The sequence below is a fragment of the Cryptomeria japonica genome, chromosome 11 (assembly GCF_030272615.1).
Source record: "Cryptomeria japonica chromosome 11, Sugi_1.0, whole genome shotgun sequence".
In the NCBI taxonomy this organism is placed as follows: Eukaryota; Viridiplantae; Streptophyta; class Pinopsida; order Cupressales; family Cupressaceae; genus Cryptomeria; species Cryptomeria japonica.
This window is the reverse complement of record NC_081415.1, coordinates 503,212,886-503,239,711: the sequence shown is the minus strand read 5'-3', so window position 1 is coordinate 503,239,711 and position 26,826 is coordinate 503,212,886. Positions and strand designations below refer to the sequence as shown.

Here is a 26,826-nt window from a genome sequence, read left to right as displayed (position 1 = left end):
ATATTCATTTATACTAAAATAGAATTCCCAGAAGGCCAGCGCTGGTTACCGTAGGTAGTTGTCAACCCAGCAACTTATAGAGGAGTTCAACATTTTAATGGATGAGACGAGAATTTTCTTTGATATTGTTAAAATGTTTATAAAGCACGAGTCTTATTACTACTAAAAATTAGGGTTACAAAAATCAGGCAGTCTGTAGCTGGGACATTTCCGCAACTCCTTCAATGCAAATGCTCCAAATTGCTCAGCTAGTTATATATTTTCTCCTGAGCAAGTCCAGATTTTACAAAAGGCTCAAGACGAAGAAGGGTTCAGTCTTCATATTAGAGTATTTTCAGGTTTGAAATAGGTATCGTGTTCTAAAAACATATCTATTTTATTTTTTTGGTTTCATCCTTGATCAGAATGCGGCTGGTTAGGGGTTCAATTCTTTCCTCCGAAGCATGTTCAACTTCCAAGGCGGCTCGTATTCTACGACGGTTTCTGTGCAGCGACGGAGGAACTGATGATTCTGTCAAGAGCTTTCTAAAGAGTGCTGCTCGCTCTTTGGAATCCATGGGAGAAGGTTCACATTCAAGCCTCAATAAATCCAAAAAGAAGAAAATGATTTTTGAAACTCCCGTGGCCACGGGTTTCGAAAACCCTAACGAGGGTTTATCAGGATCAGGGCAGGAACCGCAAACACAAGCAAGTTCCTTCAAAACACCTGTTATAGAAGATCGGAAACACAGTAAAAAGAGTGAAAAATCTTCTAAACTTTCTATTCAAAATCTTCCAGATGATACGGGGGAGGAGGATGTAATAAGGCAGAAAACTGAAGTTTATAAACATGCTAGAAAGTCCAAGAAAAACAAGAATTTTGAAGAAGAGGACGCTGGAAGATTAGAAAAGACGGACTTTGATTCATACGCTACACCTACTATTCAGAAGAAGTTTGAAAATGTGCCAAGGGCAAACGGGTTTCGTCCAGATGATGATATCTCAACTTTAGCAGCACTGAATCAATTTGGCATTGAGATTAGTGGGCAACCAGCGAAGAAAAAGAGAAAAAAGGATAAGGAACATCAACACAATGAAAACCATGATGGGGATCTAAAAATTTTACGAGAGCAAACGGATTTGGAGCTCAAAGAGACGCATGCTACACATAAAAAGTTGAGAAAGTTAATGTCTCCTGATCGCCTAGATGAAGATAATGGTAATATCTTGGTATCACTAAGCTCTAGAAAATCAGAACAAGGGAAGCATCCTGCCAATGAGGGCGACGATCATTATAGCAGAAAAGCTGCAGATGAAGAGCAGCAATCTCATTCCATCAAGAAAAAGAAGAAGGACAAAACTCCAAAGTAAGAAAATTGTTTTCTTTTAGGGGGCTGGGCAGTGATTTTGTTTTTTTGCTAAGATTTGTCGGGATTCTTCGATCGTGTTCCTGAAATGGATATTTGCATAACATTGACAATCTCTGTTAGAGCTGTTGATTCAATTGTTCATATCCTAAGGTGCATTGCCTTTTGAAACAAAGAGTAGTTTGTTTGGTTTCAAAATGGGTGACAAGTGTTTCAGTTTTGATCATCTGGAGGGCACTTGTGCTTTGCTATGCTGAACGGCATGCACACATTTGTTATCCATTTTTGTATCTTTATATTATGAAAATCTTAAACTAGATGCCTCGTTGTTAAGCATTTGCAGCTTTTTCAAATATTATGAGTTATTAACTTATTTGCACTGATGTTTTGAAGTTTGTACATTTCCTCACATTAGTTCACTTTTCAATCACATTGTATGGTATGAAATCAGGAACAATACTCCTTGATATTGGGTTTATTAATCACAACTTGATAGATTGATTTCATTTAACTCCAAGACCAACAGTTAGTCATACCAAAAAGCCCTATAATACAAACTCGATCAACCATCATTTTTTGCTCCAGGATCAACAATTAGTGATGCCAAGAGGCCCTGGAATTTTCCTTTCAACATATTGATTTATCTTTGAGATAACTTAACCCTCTATGCAACAGTGTTATTATCCTTGAAAGATGGTCGTTTCTGTACTAACCATGATTTGAACTAACTATATCTTTAAGAGTAAGTAATAGGGAATGCACTCCATTCTTGTCATGCTGAGCTCATGAATTATGGATGATATTCTACTTTGCATGATCCAGGGCTTTATAGTAAATGATTCTGTGGAACAAAATGACATAGAATTGACATATTTGCGGTCCTTTATACTGTAAACCATTATGATCATTTCTTTCTTACACTTTATTGTTGGTAGGCTTGATTATTGGTGCTTTTCAGTCACATCAGAGCTGACTGTTCAGTTGAAATATATAATCCATGTATGTGGTGCCTTGAGGAGATTGAAATATGATGCCTGAGTGGGAAAGTCTGAAATTTATTGAAAAGCTTTTCGAATTTTTTAAACCTTCATATACCACAATATTGGCACAATTGTGTACTTAAGAACTTGGGAAGGACTTGTATATTTTGATTTTCATCTTCATCGTGAACCCTTTTGTGAATAGATTAAGTTAGGAATGGATTGGTTTAACATATTTGACATTTATCTAGGTATACTATATTTGATATTCCTGATCCAAAGTCTGGTATTTGAAGTCAAAATGAATGTTGACCAAAGATGTGTAACGGTTATGATGTGATCTTCATATGAACTAAACAACGTTTTTAGCTGTGGCTTACATTTATGTTATGTTTGGTACTCTGTCTCTTTTTAAGGAATAGAGGATGTCTTTTTTTTGTGTTAGTCTAACAAATCAGCATCTACTGGAGCATACCCTGAGAAAATGTTATAACACACAAGCTGCTAGGGTAATAGTAATAAGCAGGTGCTGGAAAGTATCCATTTTTTCTCTTCTTATTGAAAGGATGTAGCAATTTACTCTTGGGAGAAGGGGAATTATGCCTTAGTGGGATGGAAAGAAAGAAACCTTCTTTAAAGGTTCGGCAATCTAATCAGACAAGAATATCTTGATTCTTGACACTCTTATTTGGGGGACAATTTGCTAATGCTGAAACATAATTACAAAGAGATTCCTGCACAGCCTGGAGACAGGTTGACAATGAAAGTAGTCATTGTATTCAGCACATGAATGATGGTTTTCCCTTTCCCCTTCTATGTTTTATACTTATCATTCTCAGGTTTCTATTAGGTACTATCCTTTTATGGCTTTTTCATCTCAATTTTATTTTAATCTAATAAATTCAATTTTTTATTAGGTTTAATTTAAATTTTTTAAATTAAATTCAATAGTTATCATTCTTGTTCATTTATTTTTTGTTTCTTGAAAATAAAAACAATTTAAAATGCAAATTGATACAGTTCAAACTTTATCACTTTTTAAAATTTTTTTGTTCTGATTTTTTTTTTTGGCTGATAAATTTGTTATGAAATTTTCACTCACAGGAACCTTGTGACTGGTTAAATGGCTAGATAACTTGGGCCTTATGTTCCATTGGTCTAAACTTTATAAAGCATAAAAGGTCTATAAAAAAACCATCCCAGTAATACAACCGCTTTGTCAGCTCCCAGATTTTGAGATACTTCTGAAGATTCCTTTTCTGGAAAGAATGTAGCAAATTATTTTTGGTAGAAACTGGCAATGGAAAGAAGGAAATCTGCTGTAAAATGCCAAGCAATCTAAGAAGATGAAGAGATCTTGACAGTCTTAGTTGGAAGGCGACTTGGTATCACTGAAGCAGCACTAAGAAGAGACCCATTTGCAGTCTGGAGACTATTTGTCAATGAAGGTGGTCATTCTAGCAGATCATGAATAATGCTTTCCCCCTCTCCCACTTTTCAACCAGTTGCTTTCAGTTTCAGGTATCAAAATGAAACCATGTTTTCAGTTAGTAACACAAGATTGCATCAGCATGATGTATTTTGTATCTGGGTTTTACTAAAAAGCAGCTTGTGGATGTAATCCTGGCCTCAAAATTGTGTGATTAAACTTATAAAAGCTTTTGGAAGCAAAAACTAGTTGGCTGTAGGCGTTGAAACAAGTTTTTTGCTCGTGTGAAGTTCCTTGTCTCTCATAAGTAGCACAAAATATTGGTTTTAAACTAATAAGATATTCCGAGACTTGGCTGCTACTAGTTAGAAACAGAGGTTCTCAAATCTGATGTAACCGATCTTGCCTTGAGTTGTATTGCAGTTTAGGACTTAATAATATTTGTTTACTAACTGAAACGGTAGTTAGATTAATTGCTCGATATTACTTTAGGTTAGGCTGATATATGATGTAGGCAAGGCAATTGTATCTCTCTTTTTCCTTATAATGTGCCATTGTAATCAAGTAGATGCTTTTGTAGAGGATTTTGATGCAAAAGGGCAGAAAATATTTCAGTTGCAACATTTCTGACATTAAAAGCCATTGCACAGAAATAAATTATGAGATGTGATACATACAGCTTATATGAATCTACTTTTACTGACTGTTTTTGAGATCCAGTTGTTATTGATCTCCTTAGGCTTATTTACAATGGCTGTCAAAATGGAAATTGTTGTGTAAAGAATGTTATGTGTAATATTAACATTCAGATGGGTGTTCTGTGTAAGGAAAAGCATCTTGAGGTGCCTTTTGAGTAGTTCTTCAAAAAAGACTGACCAAAAGACTATTATGAAAAATAAGCTTTTGGCATTTCCAAATGAGTGTGGACTCCTTAATTAACCTTGTTGAACTAAATTGTACACCTCAGCTATGCAGGGCATTTAAATTATTGTTTCAGGTAGCTGAGACTCGGAAATTAAGTAGTCATTTTTGATAAGTCTAGAAATTTAAGCAGTTGTTATAGATAGCTGACTTGTAGAGGTTCCTTAGGTTGAGCTAGGAAAGATCAGAGGGTACCTGTTATAAATTGTTGCAATTTAAATGTTGAATGTAATCAAAATTATTGGGTTAGACCACCTGTAGTGGGATGCTGGGCATTTGCAGGATTTTATATGGCATCTTTTTCCGAGCATTACATTTTGAGGGTCTGTCCAATGATTGGGGCCTGTCTGGTTACTACAACTTTTCTCTCTTGGTCTTCCCCTTGTCACCTTAGATAATTTAAATAGCAAGATTTTAGTACCCTGAAGAACATGGGGCTTGGTATGAGCTACACACATGTGCTAGCCATATTTTAGATTGAAAATATTTATTTGTAGAATGAGAAGAATGTTTATGGGTTGAAAAAATGTCCTCTATAATCTTGTGAAGAATTAAATAGCTTCAGAATAAAGAACGTAGTTTGCCAAAGGAGATTAAATGTGTTGGAAGAATGGAAGAATAATGTGATGCTAGCCTGCATTAAAAGGGAAGCGGTAGAGATCAAGTTGTAATGCGCATTTAGGTGCTAACGAATGATAAAGAAATGTTAGGTGACAGGAACATAGAGTTGCTACTTGCAGTAGTGGATCACATGTCTGATGAAACTAACATACTTCTATACGTTGAAAATATGATTTGAGTAGCAAATATAGAAAATTGTATTGACGATTGATGTTGCTGTGTAAGAAGGCTGCTGATATGCATCAGCCCTCACAAATTATGCAAGACATTTTACTCTTGGATTTGAACAATATAGATTGTTAAGTTCGAAACTAAGAGGGTAATTAAGAAAATAACTTGATAAAGAAGGAAGGTAAAAGAATTGTACCATTTGTGTGCAGTCCTGGATTTAAACTGACGTCCATTACATGTGGCATGAAAACTCTCAAATATCTTCATCCAATTATAGGATTAACATTTCATGATATGCTAAGAAGGGGAAACCCCAAACTAGTTTGTTTAACATATTTTTGTGCACATAGCATCTCTTTATGTCAAATATCATAGTGATGATCAAATCTATATAGCTGCAAAATGTTTCATGTTCATCGACAACAATCACTTTAACTTTCTTTTTTGATTGGTAAATGAGGGTTTTATGCAGGTCCTCATCCATAGCTGGGTACAGGTACGTGGGTGTGGTACTTGGGTACAACAAATTTAATTGTGGAGGCTGGGTACATTTGGGTATGTCTGTACAAAAAAAATGTGAAAAGCTAAAATATAGGACATTTTTGCAGCCTAAAAATAAGAAAAAAAAATAGTTAAATAATTTTGTATGTATGTGTGTGTGTATGTATGTGTATATGTATGTATGTGTGTGTGTGTATGCATGTGTGTATGTGTGTGTGTGTATGATATGCATGTATGTCTATGTGTGTGTATGTGTACATATATATATATATATATACATATATACATATATATATGTGTGTGTGTATTAATTATACAATTTTTTTTTAACATATGTCTGCATATCAAGTTCCAACTGCACCAACAAAGCCTTCCATCCATTTACCATGCTAAACTGCTATCTATCAGTGAAACACTACCCTACTAAAATCTCCTGCTAGCTTAGAACTAGGAAAGTCTTACCAATATCATATAAACATTACATTTTGCTATGAAGACCAAAGAATTTCAGACTAAAAAACCCAATCAACTAGGAAATTAAGCCTTATTTGGTTGCAAAACCTATATCCTCCTTTGAAAATTTGGTCTTCTTGCCTTTTGGCTTTGGCCCACCTTCTTCCTTAGCTTGCTTCTCCTTCTCCCTCTCCTGGATATACTCTTTGATGAAACAAAAACCAATTGCCGCCTCAGTTTGTCGGTCAACTTTGTTTCCATCAGAGCTCCATGTCATAAATGGCTAAATAGGAGGTATAAAACCTGCAGCCTGCAACCATCTACCTCCTCGAGCTAAAAATCCTTCACCGGGTCTAGCCATAGCTATAAAGGCTCCAAACCCCAAACCCCAAACGCCAATCTGTTATCATGCAAGAATCCATCACCCACCAAGATTCCTCCTTCGTTCCCAGCTCAAGACACCAGGCAAGCACCATGGATGCAATATCCACATCGGAGCGATATTTCTGCTTTACCTTAATAAAATCTTCTCCCAAAAGCATTCTTATCATCTGACAAAAAATAGGATCCTCATATTTGAAAATATTCTTCATGCGCAAGTCAGTGATCTCCCCCATGAAGGAGATTTGCCTTTTCCTCAACTTGAGACTGAAAGTGGCCTCCATTTTTGCTTTTGTCAAAGCAATCCAAACTACAACAGAGCGACTTTGAAGAGAGGACGAATACTCTACCTCCGACCTCTGTGAAATTTACAATTTCCAGCTCGCTTGAAGAAAACACTTCCACACCTAGATGGAACTTAAAAAGATATATGCAAATGTAATTAAAACACCCTTCATCACACACACTAATTCGCACGCACTAATTAACACCCTAGACTCTCTGCTTGCACCTACCATTATTTCGCAACACTCCAATCTCCCGACCGTATCTGTTATGCCTCAAATTGCAAAATTTGAAAATCTAGCCACCAAAATTCATTATTAGATTGATTAAATGAAATTGCCCATTTCGATAAAGTGTTTGCTACCTTATTCTCTTGTTGACATGAGTTGTTTTGTAATTTGAAAAATGATCTAATTTGGCTCTTATAATTTTAATACTTAAATTAATTTTCCAATGTGGTGCGTCTCCCTTAGCTATACCATTTACTATCATATGAGTCTCCCTCCAAGTGTAGATTAGATATCGTCAACTTGCTTGCCAAAGTGACTGCCATTAACACGGCACTGACTTCAGCTTTATTATTGGTCCCATCCTTGAGTTTTTGCACCCCAATTGCCAATAGATTACCCTGCTTGTCCCTTTCCACACAACCTACTCCAGATGGCCCTGGGTTTCCCTTAGAAGCCCCATCAAAATTAACTTTAATCCACCTTGTATCTGGTCTGGTCCATTCAACCTCTTTTGCCTTTATTGGAGATGGATTAGCCCATAAAGGCCCATTAATGGGTTGTAAATAATTATATATTATTATTATATTAGTATTTAACAATTTTAATTAACAATACAATATTAAGAGTATATAATCTATTGACAACATGTATAGCAATTATATATTATTAAACATTTACATGTAATAATTATAAATTAAATTATAAAATAATAAATAATAAATAATAAATAATAAACTATTAGTCTACTTACAATGTATATTTAATATTTAATATTATTTAAACATCATAAATTAAATTAAATATATTACTATAATTATATTAATAAATTAAAATAATATATTATAATTAACAATATCAAACCTAAAGCTATTAAAAGCAAATTATAAAATTACATTTTAAACTTTAAACTATAAAGAGAAAATATAAATAATGAAAAGGTAAAATGAAATTAAAACCAAAAGAAAAAATTTCCAATGTAGGTCGAGGTTAAAATTTAAAACCAGAAGAATTTTTTTTTGAGCATTGGTTGAGGGTAAACAGAGAGCAACGGAAAGCAGCAGTGATGTGCAAAATCGTTTCAATATTTGCTAGTAAATTGCTATGCCATTTGAAGTCAATCCAGTTTGCAGAATAATAATTAGGGTTTTCTTTCATTCAAAAAATTGAAAAAAAACTAGGAAAATTGTGTTCAAATTGCGTCAGGATTTGTTTGGAAACGCCACACCTTCAAGATTTAACTAGAGACCGGTCGAAACGTTTCTACTTCCAAAAGCATGAACCCTGTTTGATTCCTCTAGGATTTGGAGCTGTACCCAATTTCAGGATGTACCGTACCTGGAATCAGTAGATAAAATGAACGACTTGGCAGGAGAGCTTTCTTCTAACTGTTCTCTTTGGAATAGCAGACTTTGACTTGTTTTTTGACTTTTGTCCAACATTCCTGGCAGTTTATACATGTTAGATACCTCTAGATGACCTTTCTTATGAAGAACTTTGAGGCCACAGACAAACATCCTTTGATCTTTGCAGTAGGAAAACAACTCTTTTTGCAGATAGATAATTGTATTTCCTGTTGCAGCTCTTGCATTTTGGTAAACCTTTCATCATTTCCTTATCCTCTTCCTCCTCTGCAATTGAACTAAAGGTTCTCGAAACAGCTTGGTTAGCAACCACTTTCTTTATATGTTTTAAATCATCTTAAATGGACACTTGAGAATGGAAAACACCAGGGTTCTTGATCCAAACTGGGCAGAGTGTAGCTTTAATAAATTCTGAAGTCACCCCATGTGGGCAGAAAAAATGTTCCTAAGCTTGTGATTAGACATTGCTTTCATGTTAAAGATAGTGTACCCCAAGGAAGCATCGTTTCGGTTTTATCTACTGCTCCTTGCTCAAAGATGTTTTGGGGATGAGGACAAAATATCTTCTTCCATACCCCACTCTGTCAAAATTCTAGGAAATGTACGTGCAACATGCCGTTTAAATTGGAGGATTTTTCTTGAGATGTCACCCTTCTGCAGAATCGTTTTTGGGATGCTAGTCTGTTTTTGATGTCCTGATGATGTCTCAAGGAGGTCAAGATGTTTGTGCTCAACCTTATATAACAAAAACCAAATAATTTAAAAAAAAAATTACATTAAGAAATTCTAATTTTTTATGGGTGTCTATATCCGGACAGGGAATGTGCTTGGGGTTCTATCCTTGGACCTTGGTAGGGCCTCCCTCTTTGTACCTCTTTGGTTTCGAAAATAAAAAAATAAAAAATGTTGGTGTACTAAATGAAAGACACTTATTTTCTTGAGTATCTCGCAATTAAATTTGTAGTAATTGAATTTCATTCATTCTTTTGGTTAGCCTAGTTAACCTAGAATTTGAGTAATGGCAATATGATATAATTCATTTTGATTTATCTTTTAACATTAATGATTTGACAATTGATAATTATTATCAATCATCATATGTGTTCTCAGTTTTCTATTTAATTAGCCAATAGGCTTTAACTGGGAGCTTTGCTCCCCGGAAATTCGATTTCCTGCCAGATAAGTGTCAGTCTCTTTGGTTGTGTGGTTTTTCCCGGTGCTGTGGAGTGTCAAACATGTCCACCTGGCATTTCTTCTCATTGTGCAGCTGCCAAAGTGTGCTATGCCCACCGGCCTCCTCTGCATATGCACCTGGCGGGTAATGCTATGCCCACCTCGCTCCCTCTGTTTTGGCGATCTGCATTTCATTGTTACGGTTCCCTTCTGTTTTGTTTTTGCTTTGAAGGCTGAAGTCTTTCACTTCCTTTGTTTTGTCATAACTGGAGAGTTTTGATACACAGGTAGGTTTTTCTCATGTGCTTTTTCAATTCTCCTTTTTCTTAATGTATTTGGGGTCTGGAGTTTAGGGTTTGTGATCCAGAATTCTGATATCATTTTCGATACTTTTAGAGTTTAGGGTTTGTGATCCAGAACCCCAGAAGATTCATTTCTATATAGAGATTCCTACAATCCGTAGGGCACAGGAACTATAGTTGTCATTTACATAGATTCCATATCCAATTCCAGACTTGGAAGCTGATCTAGATGGAGATTTCACCCCATTAGTGTCCTCCCATCCATGCAGCAGAGCCTGTTTTCCACCCAGGTTAAACACCATGGGCATAGGGAGAGTAACAAAAACAAATGGCAAATACCTGGAGACCATCGTTCACTTTAAAACAGTGAAATGGCAATGAATCAACATGTGGCAGGCTCGCGTTGTTTCTAAATGTGAATTCTCCCGCAAGTCTCCTTAAACTTTAATTATAACTGCTTTAGGAGCTGTCACCAAGACTGAATGAAGAGTGGATATATTGGACTGGAGATTTGTAAGCAGGGAGGAGATAGATAGTAGAGCAGTCTTAGGATTTGTAGATATTTTGAGTGTCAATAGAAATGCATATTCAGTATTCTCCTTGCTGTTTATAAGTGTTATTTACCTGTGTCCTGTTAACCCTTGCTTTTAACCTTATGTGTCTGCTGCTAGGCTCAACCATGGGTGTTTTTTTCCATAACCAGTTTGGTATGAGAGCAAATCATTCTTTTGTGTGATTGAGAAGAAGAGAGTGGGGTGTGTTGTAGTATATTTGTAGACCTTGGTCTTACCCACAATGACAATATACCATTGATGCCGCCAATTAAACCTAAAGCCAAAATCTTAAGATGAACCATTCTTTACCGGGCATTAGCTGCAATCTTCTTCAGCTGTGCATCATCTGTTATGGCATGGCAGCACAGAGGTGTGAGTTTTATGGTGTAGGGCACCACCATTTGATTGGTGTGTGGTGTGAATGCTTGCAGAGAATCTGGGGGCCATGATTTTGAGTGTTTCTGGTGAAGCTTTGAGTTGATGGGTGTGGGAATTTGTGAGTTTGAGGCTGCCATTTGGCATCTTCTCTTATTTGGTAATGGTTAGTCTTTTGGAGTTGCAGGTGCTGCAACAGTAGCCCACAATCTGCTTTAAGCCAAAACAAAACAGCACCTTGCTTTACATAAATGTGCATTTTTTACTTTCAAATTAAACAAATTGCGTGCCCCTCCAGCTGTAGCAGAAGGATTAGACACAAATAAAATCTAAATTAATCAAAGTTAGTTTTCTGATTCTGGTATGATCTTGGGAAAAAAGCCTAGAATAAGGAGGATACAGTAACGAGGAAGCCAAACCAACCCTGTGTTTGACATAACAAACAAGCAACATGGACAAATATCTTACAGTTTTCAGGTATGTTTTAAGAGTGATTTAGATTTCAGTCATCTCAAGACAAATATTGCTCCTTTTAGATGCACAGTTTCAGTATCAGTCGTCGGGAAATTCTTTCTCTTGTATTATACAGTTTTGAGAGACATCTTCTATATAAGCCACAATCAATTTGAACAAGCCTAGGCTTGTAAATCATGTAAGTCTGATAAAAATTCTGAAAAATAATTAGTACTGTGATTGAGAAGCATACATTCTTATAGAAGATAATGCAGTGTATTTCAAATACTGTTCTAATATGAATGTAACATTGTCAAATGGTTATGTAAATAAATTTGCAATAAGCTTGTTAAATTTTCCAAATGGAGTTTGCTGGTAGCATTTGTCTTTAATCTTGTTGCTATTCTCTGAGAACATCCATGCATTTCAACCAGCAATTAAATAAAGATCAGAGCTATGATTGCAGGATATGCCGAGTTAAAGACATTCATACCTATCGGCTTTTCATTGCATGAAAAAACCGTGCAATTGCTAGTTTTATACGCTTTGTGCAATTATAAGTAATGCTATTAGGATATAAACCTATGTTCCATATTGTTCTTTAGACAGGGATGACAAGGGGTACACGTTTTGCGCAAGGTAGTCCAAGATACAAATTTTTGTAGATGATAGGATATATAAACTAAAGTTTAGAGAAGGTCCTGAACAATCGTCAATAATATATTTTATGATTAATTTGAGAGGCTTCTTTTGGGGCTCTCATCCATGAAGCAACTACAATCTAAATACCACCACAAATATAGTCATAATAATTGAACCGACATGAAACAAAAGGCATGTAGGTCAATCCCATAGTGAGGAAATAGGAAAACAAACTAACAAAGGCAAAACCCAACACCATGAGCCCCAACACCACGATTGCAAATAAAAGCAAAGGATAAATAAAGGGCCTAACAAGCTTGAGGCACACGTGAATATATATATTATGATCCCCAAAGAATTGCGTCTTGGACTACTTTCCTCAGAATGTGTCTCGCCATTTGTCATGTATATATATATATATGTAGAGAAGGATCTTTTGGGGCTCTCATCCACGAAGCAACAAAAATCTGAATATGACGACAGAAACAATCACAACAACTGAACCAACATAAATAAAAATGCATGCAGCTGAAATCATAAAGGGAAACATGAAAACAAGCCAACAGAGGCCAAAGACCAACACCCAACACCATGAGGACAAACAAAAACAATAAATAAACAAAGGGCCTACCAAGCTCAAGACACCACAACAATAAAATCCTATGTGTTGACCTGCTGACAAACCCTTTGAGCTATCCACCTTCACAATTTGTTAAGGCTAGGAACGAGTTCATGAATATTCTATTCCCTTCTAGATGTTTTCTCTAGCACACCTCTTACAAAATATGATAACGTAAAAACTAAAAACACTCGTCACCTCCAAAAATTATTGGACACGAGGTTGATTATAATCATTTTGAGATCCACACATCAACATCTTCTATATAACCTTCAATATCAAACAACTATCAATAAGAGGGGACTATAGAAGGAAATGAAAACCACATTTCCTAACTTTTGGAGAGGGCACTGATGCTTTTGTTTATTCAATAAAATTTGACAAAATTGAAGCTCTAGAACACACCAAACAAGTATGACCATAGCCCTGTGGCCTAGAGATACTCTTAACTAAATTGAGATGAACATTATTCGGGGACTTGAAGATGGTTACAACCGTGTATTGAAAACCTTTGTTTAAAGAAGGGATCTCTAGGTTTAGCAGAGTGATGCTTGTGGGCTGTCCCCACATCTATGCTAAGAATAAGAGAAATAACTACAACAAACCTTGTGGTGCCAATAGACAAGAAGCCTTTTGCTCAAAGGAGGGATCTCTAGGTTTAGTAGAGCGATGCGTGTGGGTTCTCCCCACATTTGTGCTAAGAAATAAGAGAAATAACTACATCAAACCTAGTGGTGCCAGTTGCAGACCGATGTAGTTGTCACAACTCACTAAAAGGAATGCCTAGGAAAATTTGAGAGGATGTACTATAAATAGGAGGTGCCCACAAAGAAATACATGTTTGTATGGGGACTAACATGAGCATAACAAATAAAACACACAATCTACTATTCTTTGTTGTAATAAATTTGAATTGATAAAAGAATCCACCAACACAATCAATAAGTCTGCTGCAAAAAATGCATTACCCTGAGATACGGGTTTTTGGGGAAAAAGGCTGGGTCCGGGTTCTGGTTCTTGCCCAGTCCTGGTCCAAGCCTGGTTCTCCTTGGGTTCCATCCGGATCCTGCCCAGGTGGAACCCAGGGAGAACCCAGGCGGACCGGGGAGAACCCTGGCCCGTGGGTTCCCAAAAACAGGGCCCATGGGTCATAAAAGTCAAAAAAACAATTAAAAAGCAACTAAAAAACAACTATGTATCATTTATCTGTTATCATTTATTTATCATTATATGGGAAAGTTACATTGTATGTTTGAATATATATAATTTTGATGTTTGAACATATATATATATATGTGTGTGTGTGTGTGTGTGTGTACGTACGTACCCATACCCATACCCAAGAATTTTTTTTTGTTTGCTGAATCCGCAAATCCGTATCCGTATCTGTACCCGAATCGGTAACTTAGGCATTACCACAGTGAACTAACTGCCTTTGGAAAAAAACAGAAGAGTTTGTAGGCACAAATCTTAAAAAGCAAAATCTTAAAGAAGTCTATGATCAAATAAGACTTTATCTGATTTGGAGGAATAATCTAAGTGATCACTAACTAGAGTAAAAATAGGTATTGCTTCATCCCTTCCTTAGCCAAGAGTTTTGTGGCTTGGCTGCTTTCTTGGAAGCAATGGTAAAACAATGTCCGTAAAACTATAACAGAAGTCCAAGGCCTCATTGAAAAATTTCTGAAGCCTCTAGCTTGGACACTCCATTTTGCTAAGACCCTAGATAACAAGGCAAATCATCCTAAAAAACGAGGTGCTTACAACCCAAGCTAGAGGCCCTGCAAAGGTACTTCATTATTGGATCCCCCCAATGAATCAAAAAAGGAGCTACCTTTTACAAAGAGGCTCAAAGAATCTTAGATCCAGACAGCTGCCCCAACATAACTTGCGTTGCCCCTCAAAGCTTCATCAAAGATGAGCTTAAAAAAATGACTTGTAGGACATTGGCAAGAAGCTTGTTGTCTATTACATTGTTTGCGATCTCAAATATTACTTTCATCATGATCTGAAATAACAAGGTAGACAAGTAAATGTATACTTAGTAACTACAGTGCCCCAAGTTGAGAAATAGAAGTAGAAGCATTGAACATATAAAGTTACCAGTCTGTTACTTTGTAGGACAAAACAATTGAAGAGTGCTACGTAACAATCCAAATTGTTCTCTTGATGAACATAGGATCACCAAGGTTAGAACACAATGAGAATAAGAGTGTCAAATATGAACCCAATGTTACATAGTCTGTAGTGCAGCAAAACATATCAAGCAAATTGTGTATTCAACTTATTTGAGGTGCCTTTTCAGCCACTTGTATATTTTGTAGAAAGTCATCTTATTTGGCCTCAAGCAAGGCGTGTTTCACTTGTGTGAGCAATGTGAATATTGAAGGTCATTAGTCATAAACCATGAATATTCCCTTCATTGTTCCTTTTTTTGAAGTGTTTTCTGATGGAATCATTTCAGATATAGAGATATTTTCATCTTTGCCTTTATATTGTGGATTACAACATTTTTAGGGAGCATACATCTAAACTAGAAGTCATCATTTGGCTAAGTTGCCATGGGTAGGGAATCTACTTTGTCAAAGCCACCTAGGGGTTGAACTTAGTGCAATCTTTCCTTCGGGCGATTTGAACCTTAGTGGATGGTGTTATCAAATAACTTACCATAAAATTTGAATGTAGTTTAGGAAAAAATTGTGTTTGTTTTTGGCAACAATAAAGTTAAAATGTAGTTTAGGAAAAATTTCAAAAAAAAAAAAAAATTCGTGATTAAATTTGCCTTGTATAACTTTTTTTTTGATTGTTCAAAGATATTGTATTTGTATTGATATTGAAGAAAACTACACATATTCATATGACATATTTCTGGAAGTGTATATATACCCACCCCTGTACATACTACCATCCTCCTGATTTCAAACATCCCCTAGTATCCAGGCACAAATGAACCTACCTTTACGTCAAAAACTTATGCGAACTAAACGGCCTTGAGTCCAGATTCTTCCTCTGTAACATGTACTAAATAACAAAATTTACAAAAAAACTAGGTTTTTCAAACCCTCTGAGCTTTCTTACAAGTCTGTCCTCTCCAGTAGTCCTTTGCCTCGAACCTGAGGCTCTTTCTAACAGGTGCTTGGCCAGTCTCAACCTGCATCACCTGCTTGTTCTCCCAGTTGGCAATGTTTCCCTTTAGAAACTCCAAACCGATTTGTGCCTCCTCTTTTCACTCTTCTCTGTCACACCCTCCCTTCCAAATGAGGAACAGTCACTTGGGCAGAGCGTATTCTGCAACATGCCTCCATTTGCCGTTTTAGAGCATTGAAATCGTCCCCAGGAACCTCCAGCTCCAGCAACCCTTCTAGTCCAAGGCGCCACTCACTCTTTACCACTGCCAACATGATCCACCGTGTTGTCTCTTTATCCCCAAACTCCAAGCACCATGCTAGGAAGAGTGAGACAATGTTTGCTCTACGAAGCTATATTTTCATCCCCCAGAATCATGTATACCAATTGGAAGAGCATGGGATCACCGAAAGAGAATATATTTCTTAGACGATCATCTGTGATCTTCCCAATGAACACCAACTACTGCTTTACTGTCCGAAAGGAGAAATTTCCCTCCATCCCTTCTCATCTTCTTTGCAACCCACCAGCATACAGTGTGAAAAAATTCATTGAACAGCTACCATTTATAGCCGCTCACACACTTCTGCTAGACATTACTCTCTGCAATAAATGTTTTATGCTCTCACATCACTTGAAGTCACTGATCGTACCTCCAATCCCTCTATTTGCATGTCTCGGAAATCAAGCCACCAGAATTCATCATTACCTGCCTTTAAACTGTTTGCACTTTGCCCATTTTGATAAGGTGTCTGCCACCTTATTTTTGTCCCTTTTAACATGGGATATTTTAAAATCTAAATACATTTTAAATTTATCCCTAATAATTTTAACAATTTCATGAAGTCTACAATTTTGTGTTTCCCCTTTTGCAAGGCATTTACCATTATTTGCGAATCTCCTTCCAGGTGCAGTTTGGGAATCAATATTTGGCAAGCCATGTTGATTACCAGTAAAGCCGCACTGGCTCCAGCTTCATTGTTTGTTCCATCCCATAGTTTTTGGGCTCCAATTGCCAGGCTATTCTCTAGCTCATCTCTAGCTACACAGCTTGCTCTGGAGGGCAGGGCCCGGGGTTGCCTTTCAAAGCCCCATCAAAATTGATTTTAATCCACTCCTTATCTGGCTTCTGCTTCGAAGATGGATTAACCCAACCAGGCCCATTAGCAGGCCTTGCCTTATATAAGTTTTATTTAAATGTAAGTAATGTAACCTCAAAATTATCAAAATAGTTTAACATTGCTAAATAACTTGGTTTAGGTAAATTGATAGGCATTTTTTTGTTTTTCCTGGATATAGGTAAGGTTCGTGTGTGTATTAAAAAATATCAATATTTATATAATATAAATATGTAATTTTATAATATTATATTTATATTTATTTTATATTCAAAGCTCTCTCTTCTGCATTCTCTCTCTTCCTCTCTCTCTCTCACAGCTCAAGGAAAGTAAATAAAACAATCAAATTTCTTACAGGTTGATTGAAATTATATATGTGTATGATAAGTTATATTATTTAAAATAGAAATTAAGTAAAAATGATAATATACTTTATATAAAATAAATATATAAATAAACAACAAATATATGTAAACATTTAGTATATAAAATCACAGTAAATAACAAATTGTATCCTTTCTGCATCCAATTTGTACGTCGACGATTGGATGATCCAAAATGGTCCCCATTCTACTCTGAATCTTCAACTATTCATCTTTGGAAATTATGGTAAACACGAGGAACTTGTATTGGCTTATTTTGACAGTTTGATGGTTAGTCTACAATCAAACAAAAGCCACGTTTTCCACCTATTTCAGAGCTTTTACAACTATTACTGCTTTCAGATTTTAGACCAGTGATTGGATGGTAGCATTTGAGTTTTGGGGACGGAGGAGAGGGTTTAAATGTTAAGCAACGTGCTGCATAGAGTTATTCATTGACTTGGAGAGCATGAGGAATAAAAAATTAAGTGAACATATCCCCTTATTTCACCCACGAATCTCCCCCATGAATCCTGCCTCAATGACCCATCCACACACAATCACGTGGGATACACAAGCGGGAAAAATGCAAAAAATGCCTAAAACTTCGTGCAGATCCACACAAGATACACAGACAAAAAATGCAAAAAAAACCTATACAGAACATTTTTAATTTTTTTTTTTTAATAAAAAGATAGCGTGTTATGTCCGTATGAATATTTGGATGAATGTCAATGATTTTTTTGCAATGTTTTGAAGTTTGCTGAACTTCCATCTTAATGGCCAAAATTTGGCTATCCTTGTGACTCAGTTTATGTAGGGGTGGCATATATATATCTGCAAAATATAGGAAAGTATTTGCTGCCCTTGCGTACCCCAGTGTTGGAAACTTGGAGAAACATTGGTAAAAGAGGTCCCCTATTCAATCACTGTGTTGCTTCAAATTGTGTATGACCATCCTTCTCTTTCAGATTGCTGTAAATAAAACAGATGGTGCTGGATTTTCAATAGAGCTGCCTTTTAGGAAGAGCATTGCAAATGGTGCCTTAGGTGAGTTAAAACGTTCATTCTCTTCAGTGGAAAATGTACCCTATTGCATGTGTTGATCATTAATAGCCAATTTTTAAAGATTTCATCCCATTAATTGTAGTGAAATTATTTTTTTGGCCACTTTAGCCCATTGAAATAACATGTTGGTCACTACAAAAGTTTAGGGGAAGAAAGAACAAAGGGCCTAGTTCCTTAAAAGGTTGCCTAAGGGACCTTATTTGCTCGAAAGAGGGGAACTAAGCTAGCCCAAGAAGCCTCAAACATATGACTTATCTCTGCCAAGTATGCGACCTGCTTAACTGCAATATTAACCAAAAACTGTGTAGGTTTATTACACTCTTTAAAGCAATCGAAGAAAAAGGCTTCTGTTTTTCAATATTTCGCATAGCTTAAGTGCTTCTACCATAAAGAACCTAAGCATCCAATTCTGAATCTCCCCTATTGCTAACCAACTGGTCACCAACATAGAGTCTCCAACAATAAGTTTCTTGCACCCCTCTGAAATTGCTCAATTCCAACTTTCTATCACTGTCAGCTTTTCTTCCTCAGTATTTGTTTTTGAACCCAAGAAAAAAGATTCCGCTTCAACAAATTGACCTGAAGACTCTTTTAACATGCATCCAGCTTATGCAAGCCTCAGATATTCTGGAGAGACCCCATCAAAATTAAGTTTGTCAATAAGTCCATTAATGAGAGAGTTACATAGATTTTTAATTAAAGCCATTTCATAATTAATATAAAATTGCATACATTATTTTAAGTATCTAAACTTTATATGGTAACGAAACCACTGAACAATGGAATCAGAAATTTGTATATTTTATTGCCGTGAACATGAATTAGTGAACATGTTACAATAATTTTAAGATATATAATTTCTGAAACTTGGTATTCACTGTAATATTTCACTGATTCAAATTAGCACTAGCAGCCAAAAATAGGAAATTTCTGATTTCATTCTTGCATGGTTTCATTATGACAATAAGATGGAAGGATACAAAATCATAAATGATACTGTAACAATAACATACATTTCTTACAACTGTATGCTCTCATTTGACATATGCATGATTTCATTTTACAACTGTATGCAATCATGCTTTTGCTCATTCTTGATCTGTACACTCATTTTATAATTGTTTGCTCTCCTACAGCTCTATGTAGTCATAGAATTGGCCATTGATGAAAACGTTACCAACTGTATGTTGCTATTCAACAGGGGTTTGTTTTTATTTTATAGTTGTATGCTGTCGTTGAACGACTTTGAATTTTCTTTCCATAATTGCATGTTGTCACCCAAATTCCCATGGATGGAAAGAGTAAGAAGTATCATTACACTTTCATATGCAGTCATCCAACAGTAGCATACTTCCATTCTATAGCTGTGTGCAGTCATTCAGAAGTTTTAAGCTTTCTTCAGCCATTTGTGTGCAATCATATGTTTTAAGACCATTGAGGGCGCATTTGAGTGTCCATGAGATGGCTGTGGAGGCTATCATGGGATGTGTCTCTGGTTTCCCAGGTAATGGGACCAGGGGATGTTCTTCTGTACTTGGGAGCCTGGCGGGCAGGGATGTGGATTGGGTAGGGGAGATGCATCCCCATGACATCCTTCTCCATCTTTAGGATCATAGGTTCTATCTATTAAAATAATATTATATTATTTCTACAATGGTCATTTTAGTTGTCATCTTAAGTTCTTTTTAGAGTCTTAGAGTTAGAATAGCTTGTCGCTATTTTTAGCTTCAGTTAACTGATTGTTTCTTTTTAGAAACATCGTCGTGTAATCTCTATTTATAGAGCCTTGATCTCCTTTGTTTAATATTGATTATTTGAACATGGCATCAAAGCAGGATCCGGTCTGGGTTTGACTCCCTCATTGGGGGGGGGGGTAGGATTTGGGAGGATTCAGTAATTCACAATCGCTTGTGAGGTTCATGGGTGTCTGAAAGAATTTGGTGGAAATTTCTTCAAGGTTGCATGGCTTGGTTTTGGGTCATTTTTGACCTGTGCAAAAACTTTCTGGTGCACGCGTCAGTATTTCATGCCTGGAGTGCTGTTTTTTTTGTACGATGAATTTCTGCGTCTTCTTTGGTCGATGTTTTATGGGTGAACAAAGTGTTTTTGGTGCTGGTGCAGACACCATCGTTTTTGCTTCCAGTCGTGATTTATAGTAAATTACGAAGATTTTTTGCGTTTTTTTTGAGCACATGCTTTGTAGAATGGGAATTTTGGCGACGGCTCTAGTTTATCCATGATTTCAAGGCATTGCGATCTGTTTTCCTGTGTTATATGTTTCTTTTGGCTTGCGTTTTAGTGTTTTGCAGCAACCTAGGTTTTCATAGCAACGGGTTCTGCTGTCAGTGACGGGTTTCATGACTTCTATGGTGACATTTTTTTTTGCGAGCCCTTTTGTTGGTGACAAATAGATCCATGCCTAGGGTTTTGTTGCAATTTGGGTTGCCCTTTTTTTGCCGCATGAAGGTTTTTTTGCATGTGATGCAGAGCATCCACACCAAAACCTCCCAACTTACCTATTCAAAAGGTCTCATCCTTCCATAACTTACCTATTCACTATGGGTTTCGTAATGCTTTTCCTATAAATTCTGCCCATTTTTTTATCAACGGGATCGTTGGCAGCATAAACACATTTTTTTTCAGAATCTTGAGGTAAGTCACTTACCACGGTTTCAGTGATTCTTTTGGGGAATGTGTATGCGGCCTGATTATTTTCTTTGCGTTTTATTTCATTCCAAAACAATTCTGTTGTTATCCGTTAAATAAATAGTATGGTTTTATCTATAAATTAGAAGTTAAGACTTTTTTGTGATTCAATTTCTATTGATTTGAAAGCATAAAATTCTTGCTTTTATCTATAACCCAGTTTTTTCCAGCCTAAAATGAGTCCACCTGTCGTGTTTCACAAAACCATTCAAAATGAGTCGTGTTTCTCAAAACCATTCATTCTGTCTGTGGTCTTATTAGCTTCTCTGAGGACCTTAAATATTCATAAAGATAACCCATTGATTTGGCTATAGAATTTACTTTTTTTGAAAAAAAAAACAAAAAAAAAACTTTTTATCTTGGTTGTCCTTTCCTTGCCTTTTGTTTCAGACCTCCTGAGGACCTCCATGATACAGAAAGAAACATCAGACGTCCAGAGCATAGTAGTGGAAAATGGTCCTCCTCCACTTTCTCTATATTTGTGATAAGTGATAGTTGAAAGAGACATCTGAGAGGAAGCCTGCATATTACAGAAGCTACCGGAAGCTGACTGTGCAGGGGACTTATGAGGAGGAATCCCCATGATCCCTAGCCTTATTGCAGAAGCCTGAGAGGGATGAGAGGGAGAATGCAAGCCAGCTATTATTATTGCTATTGTTCATGGATTTCAGTACCAACCAATATATAAGAATATAGCCAAAATGTGTATGATTTTGCCATGTAATGCCCAATGTGCTCGATGTTGAAAATGATTTTTTAATTGTTTTTAACGTTTTGACAACTATTTGAAAACAGATTGACATTTGTCCGTTAAGCACCGTTTCCTTTTAGAAGTTGCTGCATGAAGTATCCTGCACTGGTATTTTTTCAGACCTTAAAAGATTCCAACAAACTTTCTCAAATATTATCTTTTTGGACCTATCGGCATCCTTTTTTCCTCTCATATGTTTGTTGTTTGGTTTCATCTGTGTGAATTCAATTGATTTACAGCAGAATCTCAAATTCAAGTAGAGATATTTTGAACTAGGAAATGAATTCTATGTTTATTTGGTGGTTTTAAATTTTTATTTATTTTGGCACTCGCACATGATGGCAGAATTCCTGTCAGCAAAAACAAGGTATCTCTACAAAAAAATTATCTTTGCTTACATTGCAGGCATGGTCCTATTTTTGCACAGAATAAAAGCACTATTGACTAGTGAGTTACACTCTAATTGTTGGTGACTGAAAAGAATAATAGCAGACAAAAGCTAAACTTGGCTTAAACCAAGTCAAGTCATTGATGGGCAACAACAAGCTGAGAAAATTTCTTCATCAAACTTCCATTGTAGGCTTGAGCCAGGTAGTTGCTAAGATCTCTCCAGCAAATTGTTTGTTGGTTCCCCTTGGCATTGTAATTGAGCAGGCAACAACACAGTCCAAAATGACATCTAAGTATACATCCAACCTTGGCTAATTCCAGACTCCCTTTTAAGGCTCCATCAAACTATAAGGTTGGACAGTCAATAGTGGGAGGAGACCATTTGACATTATTTCTCTTTTCTTTTGGGCATGGTCCTTAATCAGAAGGGGCTGTCTTTTAAGCATCTTTTTATCTGCTCTAAAGTCTAAACAACTTATCAATGCTATTTCTTGCCAATGAATTTCTTGTTTGGAAAATAGCAGTTTTTGCTCTCAACATGACCATTTCCCATGTTTGTTCCCAGTCTCTAAAGAAACGTCCATTTCTATTTATCCAAAGTGACCGTACAGAATTTTTGGGGGGTGCCTTTTCATTGGAGGATTAAGAAATCTGAATGACACTTGCACAGTCAGTCAGCAATCACAAATTTGATCTCTTGAGGCAATGCCCAGGTCCAAGTGCCATCGAAGGTTAGTTTGACTGTGGCCACTCATCAGCCTGTCAAAGATCTGAAGACAGAAGTACAAAGTTGTACAGACTAGATTGTTTTTCTGTTCTCTTCTAGCAGAGAAATATATTGGTGGCCATTTTCAAAGCTGAATATTGGATCCTTGTTTGTGGAATTTAATGTATTTGTAAGCTTTTGTGGGACCAAAAGCTTTTTAGATGGGATGGTATGATCCAACAACGTTTAGATAAAATCAGTTGATGCAAAGATCACTTACACTATGAGCAGACGCTTTGGTAGAATCTGATGAGGAACAGGCAAAACAGAGGAAGGGGTTTGCTGATGATTGACCCCAGTAAAACTTATCCTACATGTTTGGTTACAAAAAAAGTCATCATGTGAGGAAGATGTAGCTGACAGCTTTGGCCACAGATGAAATTGTCCCATTAACCCATTTGCAACAGAAAAATTTAAGGCTTGTGTGGAGAGTCAGACAATTCACCTTCTATCATTCTACATGGAAGGCATTCCATTGCCTCATTTTGAATCATGTATTCTGCCTCTAGCATAACTACGCCCCTTTGAATCATGTACACCTATGGAGATATTGAAGGCCCTACAAATAGATGTACTTTCTTAGGTGATAAGAGAGATAGAATTCACATAAAAAGGCATTAATCCATGTTATGTATAAGTCTGTTGCCATATTTCTTGAGATTGTGTGATTATATGAGATCACTGGGTTAGGAACAAGTTAGGGATGCTAATTGGTGATTTTGGTAACCTTCATGAACGGATCAACTTGTAAGACAAATTTTGATAGAAGATTCTTGCTGGATTTTTCACCCAATTTGGGGTTTTCTAGGATGATGTTATCTTTGCTCATGTTGTTGTTTGCATTCACTCACTTTTAGCCTGGTACTATACAACATATGTCAGAGCAAGTAAAGGTGGGCATGTTTGTTTGCCTTAATGGGTGTACGATGTTTTTGGAAATCAATAACAGAGTTGTAACATCATAATTTGAGTTGTGTGATTATATGAGATCACTAGGTTAGGGGCAAATTAAGGATGCTAAATGGTGTTCTCAGTGGCCCTCATGAAGGGCATAGCTTGTAAGACAAATCTTGATAGTAAATTCTTGCTGGATTTTTCCACCCAATTTGGATTTATCTAGAGTAAATCACTTGTGTCATCTTCGCTCACTTTGCCGTTTGCATTCACTCTTTTTTAGCTTGCTGAATTGCAACATTTGTTAGAGCAAGTAAAGGTGGTTATGCTTGTTCTCCATAAATGGGCGTATGATGTTTTGGGATCAGTCATAGAGTTGTAACATCATTATTTGTAGCCTTTTATGGTGCTCAATTTGTTGAAATATGTAGCTAGAATTGGATTCTAGTTTAAGTTATTTATGTAATCATGGGCGGCAGCATGTAATTTGTGTAACTTGTAAAGCATTTAGGCCTGACCCTAAATGGGCGAACCCCTTGTGCAATTATGTAACTTGTAATTAGGGCCGACCTATATGTAACTTGTAATTAAAGGTCTGATCCTATTCTTGGTGCCAAAACTACAAGGCTGACTATGATCTATTGGAGGCATTAATTCATATATATACAAGATGATTTGTGATCATTCTATCATCAATACAATCAGTGAATTTCCTATCTCTGCAATCGGTTCCTGAATCTGTCTAAAGGCTGGCAAACTTGTATTCCAAGCTGAGCGAACATCCTTCAGTGCTGCCGAATGAAGTTACAGTGACAGCGATCTGCATTTGAAGGATTGTCAAGGTCATAGCATTTCAGATAAGTCTGCCCTAGCATGGGAATGTTGTAATTGTGTTACTGTGTTTGATCTAATATAAACTGAGATAATTGTTGCTGGGTTTTTCACCTCCAAGAGGGAGGTTTTCCCAGGGTACTACTGTGTTATGTGTATTGCGTTTATTGTTTTATGTTCTTTGTTATGAGGACCTATTAGGTGCTCCTGCACCAGCGTGAGGCATTATTTTGGAGCAATGTGGTTTTCACTTTTTTGGAAAAATTATATCTGGGTTTTATAATTATTCTTTGGTTTTTATAATTTTTTGTCCTTAAAAAATTATTTGTGTTAGGGTTTGATCGATTTTTCTCCTCAAAAATCGTGTTTGGTTTTGACAATTTTTTTTTTCTCAAAATCGTGTTTCATCTTTAATTCGCGAACTTGTTCGCGTGGGATTTTGTTATTCTTGGTTTTATAATTTTTCCCAAAAAAATTATGATGGGTGTTCCTGTTTTAAGGTTTTTATTGTTTCTTCCCAAAAAAACAATAAGTTCAGTTTTCAGGGTTTGGCAGTTTTTTTCACAAAAATCGTGCTTTCGTGTTGTCTGTTTTGGGTTGCACCTGGAGTTCGCTAATCATGCAGAACCACCTCTTTGGAAATCCCATTTGAAGTCGCTTGTTTGTTTGTGCATGTAGATGTTAGGGATTCTCATCCACCCTCATATCTCGATGGTGAGGGAAGAGTCACCACACACCCTCCCAAGGGATGAATTCCAGACTTTTGAGGAAGTTGGTGATTGTGATCGACTGGTGTTCTAACCCTTATAATTGTTTCTAAAAATCATCCTCTATCAAGGCCTGCGTTCACTTTTCCTTGGTATGTACTTTGTGGTCTATGCCAAGGTCAATCTATAACATCTATATGATTTCTATCTCTTTTGCAGAGAGTCAACTGTGGGTGCATGCCGGAGACAATGCCCCCCATATGGAGAGGTCCTGATGAGTAGAGTCAGCCATAGATGCTGAGGGGGCATAGAGAATTAGAATGTGAATGAGCACACAGATTCTGGAGGTGAAGCAACTCGCAAATTGAAAGAAGAATCTGAACTTGGGTTTTTTCTTTCTCCAACTGCTTGCACTGTCATTATTTGTAAATTAATAATGAACGACACCAACAAATGCTACCTGCATCCTAGGTTACCAAATCCAAGAAAAATATCAGCTACACAAGAATTACAACTTTATTGTCTTTCTTGTTAGAGAAGGTAATGTTATTTTTGCTTGCCTCAATGGGATGTGACAACAATTATTTGCTTTCCAAACCAAATTATTTATAAAGTGTCCCAATTTGGTGTTTTGTATCCTGATTTTCTAGGATGACCAAATGATTAGGTTTTTTTGATAGCCAATGGTGCTTCTGAACAGTTCTCAAAGTCCCTGTGGGTAAAGATCAAAGGAACTTATGAAACTAACGAATTTGTTGATTGCCTAGCAAGTTTGCTTGCCTGTTGCGTCAGTGTAAAAATGGTGGAAAGAAATGTCTTAGAACTGATTTCCCAAACCTGATTTAGAATGCTTTTTATTTTTCTATTTGGAGTGTTGATTTATTGTGTGGTCTCAATTATGATGGTGGAATGTCCTTCAACCATTAATTTTCTGAAGGCTGTATCTTTTTCCACTTTAGGGCCTTCACTTTGGCTTAGGGCTTTGCCTCATTTGTTAGTTGCTTTTGGTATAAAGTTTGCTCTCCTGCCTAAGAAATTGCTTACGCAGTCTCAGAGGATGACCTGCACCAGCTGTGCCTGGGTTTCCTCTGGCTTCCCCAATGAAATTCAGCTGCACTGTAGCCCAGGCAGGGGGGCACATTTGGCTTCTTTTGTTTTTGTTATTTTGTTTGGAGGCCAATTAATGGGAGGTGCTGACTATGAAGTTTGATTATTCTGTAGAAATATTTTAATATTCTCACAAAAAATCACAATCATATTTTGATGTGAGTCATTGGTGGACTCTCAAGTATTTCATTGTTCAATGTGTT

The 26,826-nt window shown here is 36.5% G+C and overlaps 1 protein-coding gene across 3 annotated transcripts; it reads left to right on the top strand.

Moving 5' to 3' along the window:
* LOC131068343 (uncharacterized) lies at positions 1-26,074 on the top strand. 3 transcript variants are annotated; one of them, XM_058003527.2, is made up of 2 exons: positions 1-1,346; positions 21,568-22,020. In XM_058003527.2, the coding sequence occupies exons 1-2, from the start codon at positions 406-408 to the stop codon at positions 21,674-21,676; spliced, it is 1,050 nt and encodes a 349-aa protein (XP_057859510.1). In that variant the 5' UTR covers positions 1-405; the 3' UTR covers positions 21,677-22,020. The 3 variants fall into 3 exon arrangements, with proteins under 3 accessions (XP_057859510.1, XP_057859511.1, XP_057859512.1); XM_058003528.2 differs by lacking the exon at positions 21,568-22,020 and adding an exon at positions 25,736-26,074 and having other exon boundaries at positions 2-1,346; XM_058003529.2 differs by lacking the exon at positions 21,568-22,020 and adding an exon at positions 3,431-4,470 and having other exon boundaries at positions 6-1,346.
* Positions 26,075-26,826: the final 752 nt, after the last annotated feature.

Coding starts and splice junctions, on each gene's coding strand:
- LOC131068343 (XM_058003527.2), top strand. CDS start 406: ATGCGGCTGGTTAGGGGTTCAATTCTTTCCTCCGAAGCATGTTCAACT. Junction 1,347..21,567: donor AAGAAGGACAAAACTCCAAA/GTAAGAAAATTG, acceptor CTTTTGTTTCAG/ACCTCCTGAGGACCTCCATG.